Source organism: Erigeron canadensis, chromosome 5 (assembly GCF_010389155.1).
Source record: "Erigeron canadensis isolate Cc75 chromosome 5, C_canadensis_v1, whole genome shotgun sequence".
In the NCBI taxonomy this organism is placed as follows: domain Eukaryota; kingdom Viridiplantae; phylum Streptophyta; class Magnoliopsida; order Asterales; family Asteraceae; genus Erigeron; species Erigeron canadensis.
Genome location: NC_057765.1, coordinates 24,146,627 through 24,158,736, shown reverse-complemented (window position 1 = coordinate 24,158,736; position 12,110 = coordinate 24,146,627). Strand labels below are relative to the sequence as shown.

Below are 12,110 nucleotides of genomic sequence, written 5' to 3'. Positions count from 1 at the left end.
CTGGAACGATTCTTAGTCCTTCACAGTGTTTTTTAATACGTAGTCTCAATGTTGTATTGGATATTTGGATTTGCTAGCTAAAAAATTTCTAACAACTTTTACATTGCACCTTAGTCGACCCATCCAACCACTTACACAAAAGGAAGTTAGCAAAAAGCTCCGGGTTTTGAGTGTTGTGACTAAATCAAACCCAAGCTACCAATTTATACAAGTTTTAGAATGACAAAATGGTAACTAAAGGCTAAAAGCTATAAAATAAAATAAAAAAACGGCTAGATGTCCAATTACTCAAACTACTATATTTAGATCCAATGTCTCTTGAATACAAACCAGTTTTTCTAACCAGGTTACAAAAAAACCACTCTGTAACGGCAAAATCAATAATCGGTAAACACCAGTTTATGGAATAACCAAACCAGTTTTGTGGGGATACAATTCACATTATTCTAACTGTTATTTCTCAACCCTGTTTTTTCTTCATATCCATCTACCCCCAAATTTATATTAGAGACGGTGCATAGGCATCTACAGATCACTTGTTTAAATACTTGGACAAATCTTGATACATTTGTCATTAGTAAGAAAGTTACATACATCAAATGTCAATTCATAAGTGTATTGATCAGACCGATGCACACAATTAAATGTGGAGCCCCGCTTGGTAGTGTCAAAAATAAGTTCCTTTTTCTTGGGTTCAATGATTTAGATGCGGATTTAGGATTAACCTTGTACATAGCTGCAACTAGCACTCCGAATTTCATTGACATACAGTTTAGGGTTTCATCAAAGAGACGTGCCTCAAAAGAGGACCATACGTATAGCCTAGACATCGTTAGGACCATAAATTACACAACCAAACACAAGGTAAATAATTTTAAACTTATTTAACAAGAATTCAAAAGCTGCTCTTTAAGATTCTTTCCATACATCAGTCTCATTTTTTTGCCAAGGCCGACCTGAAAACAATTGAAAAAATTTATGTTGGCACACAGAAACAAGATAACATGATAATGTATGAAAACATAAGAACTCCTTAATAGTGACATAATAAGAAGGGTCCTATTTACAATGAGGGTACAATAACCGATGGATTGGGAGACAAAAATGGTCCTATAGTTACTACAATGAAAATATTACTAAACTATTAACTAAGAGGCAAGTATGTTTGGCACTTCTTCGGTATTGGTTGTTTTTCAATTCTTACTATTTTGAATGGCGATAGATCCCATTACCACAATATACAAGCACTTCAAAGTGTTTGAACCAACTACTGTAAAATAATGAGCTTAAACATCAATACGATTGAACAATAACAAATAGCAAATCAAATTAAACAACACTAACACCCATACACTCTCTACAAACATGGATAACAAATGATGCATGACTTTGATTGCAAAGAACCTTATACCATCTTTTATGATGTTTCCCCAAGAGATCATTAACCTTGGTAATTGCAAGTTATGATTAATGGAGACCCCTATAAACCCTAAGTCAGTTCAAAGTCATTACCCAAGATAATCATTGTGGGAGCATCGACTATGGAGCGACATTTCAGACCCTAAGTTTTAAAGTCGTCACACAAGATAATCATTGTGGAGCAACGACTATGGAGACATTTCAAGCGATGGATAACACAAAGCAATCATAAGGGCATATTATGTAGCACCTACTACCTCAATGCGGATTTTAAAAACCCTTATCACAAGAAAAAGGATGGAGCTTACAATATTATGATAACTCGTCAACCGTGTGGCAAGGAAGTGAAGCACCTCATTTATCATGTAATATCACTCTAAAACATTGTCGGTCTTGGTTCATACATGTTTTTGGTCTCTCTATATAAAAGACCATTAAATTATCAGCCAGCAACATATGTCCTCTTAGTTAAACTAAGTTAGTTCGTACAAGTCAGTAATATTTACAAAAATAGAGCCACCATACATACTTGATCAACAAACTTATTGCTCTACTCACATCCTACACATACCACTTTATACGACCCAATCCACCACAATTATAAATGTGAAGATCATAAACTTGCATGAAAATTTATGAGAAACTACAACACTTCCCGTGTACTTAGCATCAGCAAGAACTAACCTGGCCGTGATATACGGATTGTAGTTATCGTAGTCATAACCCCTACTAGGCGTGCCATTGTTCCTAGGCACCATCCAGCTAATGTTGAGAATAGACCAATCATCTACAGAAGATTTATATTTCTAAAAACATAATAGTAAAAAGATAAAAATAATTGAAAAGAGACCAAATTGACAGTGAGTGGCAACATAGGCGGATGGAGAGATGTAAAAATTGACAGTGAAGGGCCACATGGAGTTAATCCAGCAAACACTTATTTTGTCAACTTTTAAAGTAAATGGACACAAATATATTTCTTAAAAATCACTAATATGTTCAAAATGATTGGGTATGATATAGAGATCAGAATTGACACAAACCAAATTGACCCATTCACAAGATTACCACCTCTACATACAATTATCTATAATCTTTAGCCATTAACTAGCAAACAATCAATATAATTCAGAGTAAGCTTGGGTTAACCTGGATCATTTCTTCGGGTGCAATCCGGCTCAAACAGTAACTCAAGGTTCAAATAAAGCACTCGCCGAATACCTATAGTGTGTCAACAACACAATGTAACTCTTTTCTAAGAGGGTGGCTATAGTAAATATATAAAACAATCATAATCAACAATATGCGTACTATCATGTTGAATCTAAACCTTTTATAACTGCACGCTCGAAATATCCAAGAAAAATCATTTCATGACACGCTTTGCCCCTTGTCATACCTGTGAATCCAAAGTGATAAAGGGGAGTGAAAAACCCTATATGGAAGGATGTCATTAATAAGGACCAGGTTTAGTGTGTGTGTGTGACCTCTCGTACTAGAATGTATCCCCCTAATCTCATATGCTTTTTCCTCTGCATCATCTGCGCAAATACTCCATTGTTAAGATAAAACTTAGCCATTAACCTTAATGTTTAAAAGGGCAACACAAAAGAATCCATAATGATTATTCGATAACAACATTGGTAAAGCAAAACAATGTAGCAATCATGGCAGATTAACCTTTTAACGCTTGGCATAAGGATCTCATGCAAGAAAAAAGAGATAATGCCATTGCTTTTGCACCTGCATGAAAGATAAGGAATCAAATAAAACACCACACAAGAAACAAACATGAGAAATAAAAGTGGTAACTTGAATAAGTGGTAAACTGGCAGGTGGGACGAATTGGCTAACATGTCAAATCAGGTGCATATTTTTATACAGGTGACTTAAAAAAGGTGGTAATTCTCTAATAATATAATGTTATCTGTTTGATTGAAGAAGCTATTCTATTCAAAAACTAATAGAAATAATAAGACTCAAATGATCTGATTACCCATTGAGTCTCAGCTGTCTTTAATAAGTGCAAAAACTGAAACTGATGTAATAACCTCCCAGATATATGAAGTGTTAAATGTTTCTTAGTAGCACAAAAGAGAATATAAAAGTGAGTTCTAACTTCCAAGGATGTCATAAGCAAATCAGGACATAAATACTCCAAATAATCTACATACCAACTGGTGTACGATCAGTAAGCACGAACTTGAGCAATGTTAACTGGAGACATGTTCCAACTTCAGCCCTTGGACACACAACTATAGCCTCATAAACACCAAGATTCCCTTCTTCGATGGCCTCTATGGTCATGTAGAAGAGATAATCCTCAGTATCTTTTACATACTTGCACTCCATATATTCGAAATCATGGAGGTTGTGTCCAACCTTCTTGATCTAAAAGCAAAATAATTTCTTTATATGTTAAGCAGTAAGCAATAAAACAACCCCTGAAGTTGAGAATAGGTGGAAAGAACCCATACCAACTCACAAGCCTTGTTGAAAGCAGCAACCGCAAAGCCACCAATAACACCAACAAGGGGATAAGAAAGATTGACTGACCTTTCTTCTTCCTCTTCTACAGACTGCCAAACACATGAATTAGGCCATGAAATGTCATAAAATATGTATGTCTAAAAAATTATGTGCAGGCAGACATGTAGTGAGCATGAACAACAGATTGAGAAATGGATATCATATGCATACATTCCCCTTATCCAGCTTTTTAAACTCCAGCCAGATTTTGCTTTCTTTTTGGTTCAAAGGATGTATTATAAGAGGAAAAGGTTCCATATGATGATCTGAAAGGAGAAAACAGCTCAAGTTATCATCCATGTGTTAACTAATATATTAACAAACTGGGGAGTACATGCATCAAAAAACTGATGCACAAATATGACAAATCTCAGCATAGATATTTGTGCATGCCTAAATACCACAAGACCCACAAATTTACACGTTTGTTCATATTTGAACAAGTCCAATAACATGCATGGTTGCAACACTCGGCCGATTCAGCCGAGTAATCAGAATTGGATCAGGGATCGGCGGTCTCAAGAGTTGAGTCAGGCTCGATCAGACTAAAAATCGATCAGGGATCGGCTGACGCGAGTCAAAATTTGGGTCAACCTAGGTCAAAAAAAATTTATGAACTTTTAATCAAATCCTAAATTGGTTCAATTTTATGTTTCCAAACAATGAGAGTTTGAACTTTGAAGTATTATGTTAATGTTCCTTAACAATTATGTTTAAGTTTGACCTTTTTTATCAATAAGAGTTTGAACTTTTAAGTATTAGGTTAACGTTTTTAAATAAGAGTTTGAACTTTCTACGGAAGCTCGAGCCTTTTTTATTCACATGAGCCTGGTTTCAGAACTTATATCAGGTCAGGTCTATGCATGCATACAAAAACACGCATACAAATACGAATAATGCCAAGAGAAATAAGATCCTAATAAGACATTATGATTACTCTACAAATACCACCCTGCGGATTTTAAAACAGCTGTCAGATTCGCTAATTGCACCGCTTTTGCTATAAAATACAAATATATAAAATAAATATTCTATTTACTTGAATTAGTTTATAGCTGGTCCCAAACCAGAGGATTAGGGTTAAAACTTTATTAAGATGAATTTAATTAACTTGATAGAGTCAGGACGGGTCTCATCACATCAATAAGAAAATGACTAAAAGAAGGTGAATACATAACAGGTCCCTTCGCTAGAGGCTGATCTACCAAGGAAAGGGTTTGCCTATGCTGTCAATGGTTTAAACCTTGTGTACAACAATCTAGGTCTTATATGGGTTCACCATCCCAACATCACTTGTGATGCCCCCCCCCCCCCCCCCCTAGTCGGTTTTATTTAATTTGAAAATGCATACCAATAAATAACACATTCTCCGGATCAATCCAAAAATTCGGATGAACACTTGCATGACCATTCTTGGCAAGGTTGCAGATATAGGCAGAAACCTGAAAAATTCATCAAATAAACAAATATCAACTTGATGCCAAAAGTTAATAATACACTGTTTTGGTGTGTGCATCAAAATCAAATTAAATTTTGATATGAAATCAATTGAATATACAATATGGTAAATGATATCCAAATTGCAAGTCACATAATAATAATAATAATAATAATAATAATAATAATAATAATAATAATATAATAAAAATTTAAAAAAATACAAAACCATATAGCTTCCACATACAACAAATAGTAAAAACTTTTTGTAACGATTAAGATTTACTTTATAATGAACTAATTTGTTTCAAATCAGTGAAGGCCACAGTTTTGTTCCTATGCATCGATTTAATCCCTAGTAAACAATTTAAAAGTAGTAACATACGAAGAACTATGCTTTCTATCTTACCTGACCAGCTCCACATACAACCCCCAATTTATTATGATTATGATTTACACACCAACATTTCATCAGATAGTTAATTATACTAATGCTATCATAGTCATAATAATCCCCAAGTTATTATAATGATATGCTTCTAGGCCATTTAGGTGCCTTTATGCTTCTAGATATCTACGTTTATTCTTTTAGATGCCCGTATGTTTCTAGGTGACATACGGACTCAAAGCATAGATATTATCCTATATCTTTAGGTATACAGATACAAACATATACCTAGTATGTGTAGTATAGATTCCTTGTACACAAACTGATCTATGGTTTGTATGCCATGTACATTTATACATGCTTTTATATGTCGGCATGCTTCTTTGCTTTTCTTTCTTATTGTAATATTATGATTTCTTGTATTCACACTCAAACAGAGACAAATGACCACTACCTCACACTAACAAATAATCACATGCTTTTTATATATACTGTCTCACACTTTGCAGAAGACAGATTCTCTGCTCTCGGGTAGAGGTATGAGTGTCCACATCCCAATCGCCGGATTTGACGTTATTGTAGTTGTATCATAGTTATAATCCATTTTTTCATTTAAAACTTCAAACAATTTCGAAATAAAAAAAGCATAGCTAATAATAACACATTCTTACATTTGGTTCTTTATAAACTTCCCTCGGTGGGTCATAAACTAACCTGTTGAAAAACGTTGCAAATGCAAAAGTCAATGCCAATGTGATCCACAAAACAAAAATGTGTGTGTGTGTGCAGTGACCAATGAGGCTCATGTTCTTTACAAAACTTTGTTTTTTTGCAAGAATCTTGAGAACTTTTAAACTATGTATTAGATCACAAGTGTTTTAGCTTTATTTCATATGTGAAAAGTCATAGAGTTCATATGAAACAAAAACATTACCATTCACATATGACCATGTCAAGTTATATGTAGTTTTACATGTTTTAGACAATTTTTGTGTTCTCGACTTCTCGTATGACTTTTTACATGTGAATGAACTTAAAAAACATGTGATCTAATACATAATTTAAAAGTTCTCACGGTTTTTGGGGAAAAAAAAGATTCAGTAAAAAGGACCCTATATATAAATAATGATAAAAACCATATAGTAGTACTCATTAGATTAGACATGGGTTCAATTCAAGTCAATGAGAGATGACAAATTCACTTTATTAATATCAAAGAAAGTGTAATGCATACATGCACCCTTTTACAGACACATAAATGAAACAAGTAATAATTTCTCTACGTTTATGCTTCAAGCTTTTACCTAGTAGTTGGATAAAATTTTATAGAATATCTTATTTGTCCATAAAATACTATCCACGGCTAATAAGGTTAAGATAAAATTGATTAAACATATCCTAATATAACCCCAAAACAAAAATTGGTATTATAAAAACTCAAACAAGTGTCAAGTGATTGTTAGAGTATTAAAGATAAAATTATCAGTTTAGTAAAAAGTAAGTTGCAATAACTACACTTTTTTTTTCTTATAGTATGTAGTATTATTATGGTAAAAAGTGGGGTTGATACTAGGAAATTAATATACAAAACGACCACACATATGAAGGCTTGTAACATACCAATCGTAGTTGAAAGGCTGCAACTTGGAATCCTTGATGTAGCAATCAACAAGGCGCAGCACCTCTTTAGCAGAACTGATTAAGAATTCATAATTTCGGACAAAATTGAAACTAGTGGTAATAAGTTTCTTGAGAGCTTTAGTATGAACATCAATCTTCTTGAGAGCTTTAGTATGAACATCAATCTTCTTGGTGACCAATTTTTTGTCATCTGTGTGTATATATTTATATTTATAACAACAGAAACAAGTCAATGATGTTGGTGTTGCTATTGTGTGTGTGTGTGTGTGTATAGCATGGGTAAAGTAGGGGCAGAGAAACTGCATACCTCTAGTGGTTTTCGATGGTATAAATTGTAATATGTAGTCCCCTTGGTTGCTTTCTAAAGATTCGATCTTTTTCAGATCAACTTTGACCCTTTTCTTCCTCTGCATTCCATTAATGTAGCAGACAATTACTATTAACATAAGATAAACAAGGATATCAATATAGATTTTCAATCAAGAGTGCCAACAAATCATCAATATCTGTAATGATAATTGAAAAAAATAGTTGAAAAGGTGATATATATACTCACCGGAGTTTTTATCAACTTCTTTGGCAATAATAATTCCGGACAAACCTTAGTCCTCTTACTGTTCACAAAAATTCACATAAAATCAAACCATATAGATATATATTTATACACATATATATAATATATAGACACCTGCTCTTGTAATTTCTCTGGCTTCTTTGCCTTACCGTTCACCAAAATTCACATTATATCAACCAAATCAAAACATATTAATATATATAGATATACACACAGAGTACCGCACCTGTTCTTCTTGCGGAGGCGGGGCATGTCGAGACTATGATAATCGCTACCAAACCCTAAAACGATGGTTATGGTTATTATTAAGAAAAGCCGACTTATGTGCTCCTCTAACTATATTTATTTACACTTCTTCAAATGTTAAGGAGAATAGCTGCGTACGCCTCTTTCAACAAAACAGGTCGAAGCCCACCGTCTTCTTTCAAATATTTTCATATCTTTTTAAATTTCTACATATCTTTCTCTTCCTGGACCACATTTTCACCTTATTTTTAAAGATCAAAACCCCTCTCTGGTTATGTTTCATTGTTTCTTTCCAGTTATTATTGATATATTTGTGTTTGTTTTTTATTATAGAATATACTCGTATCTTATTAGTCCATAAAATACTATCCACGGCTACTAAGGTTAAGATAATACTAATAAATTATCTTGGGTAACGCAACGTAAAACATACAAAGAAAAGAAAAAATGAAACTTTCGTGGTGGCTGAAGTTGAAAAAAATAAAGTTATGTGGTAAAAAGTTAATAATATGAAAATCTGTTGACAAAAGTTAAAAATTTAAAAGTGGCGAAAAATAAGGAAAATGAAACTTTCGTGTCGAAAATTAAAAAAAAATCATAAAAAGCAACGAAAAGAAAACTTTCGTGGCGAAAAATAAGGAAAATGAAACTTTCGTGTCGAAAATTAAAAAAAAATCATAAAAAGCAACGAAAAGAAAACTTTCGTGGCGAAAACTCAAGGTTATATATACACACCTGTTTTTCTTGCGGAGGCGAGGCATGTCGGCTTGGCGATGTTTATGGTTATTATTAAATCGTAAATCGTTGACGGGAATTGCCGCTTTTATTCCCGCTTTTCATATCGGGAATTATAGTTTTTCAGATTAGTAATTTACTCGTACTAATTGTTTATTTTGTAAACATAAATATATAAATATTAAGTAATAATTCATATATACAATGAGATAAAACAAAATTTCTTTTCTACAATAATAGCAGTAAACAAATTAAATTCACCCAAATTCTTTTCTCAATAAAAATATGTACCCCATTTAAATCCATAAAGTTATGTCTTATCATATCTACTAATTTCCATAGTTAGTTTAGAGAATATATATTAGATTTTAGACTCGTGTCCAACACTGGACACGGGGTTTACGATATTATTAATATTAGATTTTCATACATTTAAGTCATAAAAGCTTATAATTTAAAAATATATACGATTCTAAGTGTTATTTATTTTGCAAATTATAGTACAATAATCATAAGTTTGTCACTGTCATTAGCCGAGACATATTGATGTAAATTATTTGTCGTAGTCATTTCACAAGGCACATGCTATAATAATTCAGTTATACTCATAATGTGATAGTACTATAAAAGAAAGAATTAAAATATAAACTTACTTGTGATCATGTACTTGACATTCAATTATATCTATTTGATCATGATGCAGGCTCATAACACACATAGGTTTCAATCACCTCTCCTATGATAATTAGATAACAATTAGGTTTTTTTTTTTATATTCTGAGTGATTACTGTAACTTTAAACATTAATACGCAAAACTAATATATAAAAAAGGAGAATATTATGTACTTTTTTTGTTTGAGAGATAGAATGAATTTTGAATGAAGTTCATATTGATTTGGATTTAGTATTCAAGTAACCATCTGTTGTAAATCATGTTTTGTCCTGTGATCGTCCTGGTTTTGTATTTCCTATTGTGTTTAGAATAATGATGTTATATATCGTTATCTGTTATTATGTTTGAGACATGTATCTAGAGTTTAAATTGTGTTTATAAAATATTAAACTAAATACTAATATAAATAATTTATACTGATCTAATCTAATATTTGTTGATAAGTCATTAGGTTTTGAAATATAATTTGTAGACAATATTTCATATGTTGAATTATTATTTAAATAATTAAATGATTGTAAATTTTAAAAAGTTCACTCAAGTTGATTAAAAATAAATATAAATAAATATTCAGGGCTAAAAAGAGTAAATTATTGGTAGAAAACAAAAATGTATAAATTAATGAGACTTTTTTTACAAAATTTTAGAAAATTCTCTCAAGTTGATGGCTAAAAATAGATATAAATTATATATTCATGGCTAAAAAGTGTAAATTATTGATGGAAAACAAAAAACTGTAGATTAATAAAACTTTTCTACAAATTAATATAAATACTAATATAATAATATATTTGGATAATGATTATTGACATATATAATTTTGAGTTAATCTAAAGACATAACCGAGAATCAATTTGATGAAATTGAGTGATTTGATTGGTTAATAAGTTATTAGGTCAACTGTCTTATAGTACCCGTATCCAACATTGGACACGAAGTTTACAATATTATCAATATTAGAATTTTATACATTTAATTCATAAAAACTTATAATTTTGAAGATATACGGTTCTAAGTGTATACTTTGCATGCAAGTTGTAGTAATAATCACATGTTCGTCAGAGTCATTATTAGCTTAAACATATTGATAGAATTGTTTGTCGTAGTCATTCCACAAGGCACATGATACAATAATTTCTCTATTATAAAATTTTTCAAAACTAGTTGTACTCATAATGTGATATTATTATGATTATGAAAGATAATTAAAATTTGAAATATTAACATACCTGTGATCTTGTACTTGACATTCAAGTATATGTATTTGATCATGATACAGACCCATAACACGAATATGTTTATTTTCAATTACGTGTCCTATGATAATTAGATAAGAATTAGGATTGTTTTGATGTTCTTTGACAACAACCTCTTGATTTGAGTGACAACTATAAATTTAAAAAATTAAATATAAATACTTTTTGTAACTTTTTAAAATTTTTTAAAAATATATTCTTAAGTTGATGGCTAAAAATAAATATAAATAAAGTGTTCAAGGTTAAAAAGTGTAAATTATTGATGGAAAACAAAAAAGTGTAAAATAATGAGATTTTTTCTACAAATTAATATAAATACTAATATAATAATATATTTGGATAATTATTATTAAGATTTTTAATTTACAGTTAATCTAAATGATGACATAAGCGAAATTCAATTTGATGAAATTGAATGATTTGATTGGTTAATATGTCATTAGTTCAACTTTCTTATAGTATATTATTATTATTATTATTATTATTATTATTATTATTATTATTTTATTTTTTATTATAAAATCATCACTTTTATGAATAGAATTTATAAAATCATCACTTTTATTAAAAATATCTTAATAAACCCATATTTTCATCCTTAATAATCCTTGATATATAATTGAAGTTAATCTTTATCTCACTAATATAACTAGTTCACTATTGCACAACAAATATATGCTTACTAATGCACTACAGGTGGTAGGTGTGGAAACGGGTTCAACCGCGGGTAGGGTTATAAGCCAGAGAGATTACGCCGCTGCCCCCGGTGATATATAGAAGACGCACCTGAACCCCCGCTCAAAACAGTCACATGATCGTTGTTGTTGGCTATCAACTTTTTCTTCCTTTTTACATCAAGTCGATCAACCGTTTCCTTGGACTTTCCGCACCTTCATCATCACTGAAAATTTCAAATTAAATGATTCTTATTTTTTCGAGAAACTGAATCTTTTATGATCAATTTGTTTATGTTAATTTGTGTGATTATGACTTTGTAAGTGTATATATATGTGATTTTAGGAATGATGCATGAATGATAAACCTCATGAAATATGGTTAAAATATGTATAGTGGCTATAAGTGTCGACTTTTCCAATAGTTACTTAGTGCGACGTTTCCAACACTTACAGAAACCTATGGAGCCCGGACTTCTCAAGATCGGGTGATCGATGACATAATGAATATACGCCCAAGTATCATAAACTTTGTTG

The 12,110-nt window shown here is 31.4% G+C and overlaps 1 protein-coding gene across 1 annotated transcript; it reads right to left on the bottom strand.

The window, feature by feature from the left end:
• Positions 1-536: 536 nt before the first annotated feature.
• Positions 537-8,406, bottom strand: LOC122602004. The gene is made up of 15 exons (XM_043774741.1): positions 8,215-8,406; positions 7,971-8,028; positions 7,722-7,821; positions 7,394-7,604; positions 6,445-6,487; positions 5,300-5,390; positions 4,120-4,214; positions 3,897-3,998; positions 3,594-3,810; positions 3,100-3,162; positions 2,907-2,960; positions 2,750-2,818; positions 2,569-2,640; positions 2,104-2,206; positions 537-956 (listed from the first exon to the last, which is right to left on the bottom strand). The coding sequence occupies exons 1-15, from the start codon at positions 8,238-8,240 to the stop codon at positions 935-937; spliced, it is 1,326 nt and encodes a 441-aa protein (XP_043630676.1). The 5' UTR covers positions 8,241-8,406; the 3' UTR covers positions 537-934.
• Between the last annotated feature and the right edge of the window lie 3,704 nt (positions 8,407-12,110).

What these genes read in the sequence shown, in the direction of transcription:
- LOC122602004 (XM_043774741.1), bottom strand. Translation starts at nt 8,240, where the DNA reads ATGCCCCGCCTCCGCAAGAAGAACAG. An exon ending in GGAGAATGTGTTATTTATTG is followed by an intron (nt 4,215 to 5,299) that starts GTATGCATTTTC and finishes TTCTCCTTTCAG; the next exon opens with ATCATCATATGGAACCTTTT. An exon ending in TCAACAAGGCTTGTGAGTTG is followed by an intron (nt 3,811 to 3,896) that starts GTATGGGTTCTT and finishes TTTTGCTTTTAG; the next exon opens with ATCAAGAAGGTTGGACACAA.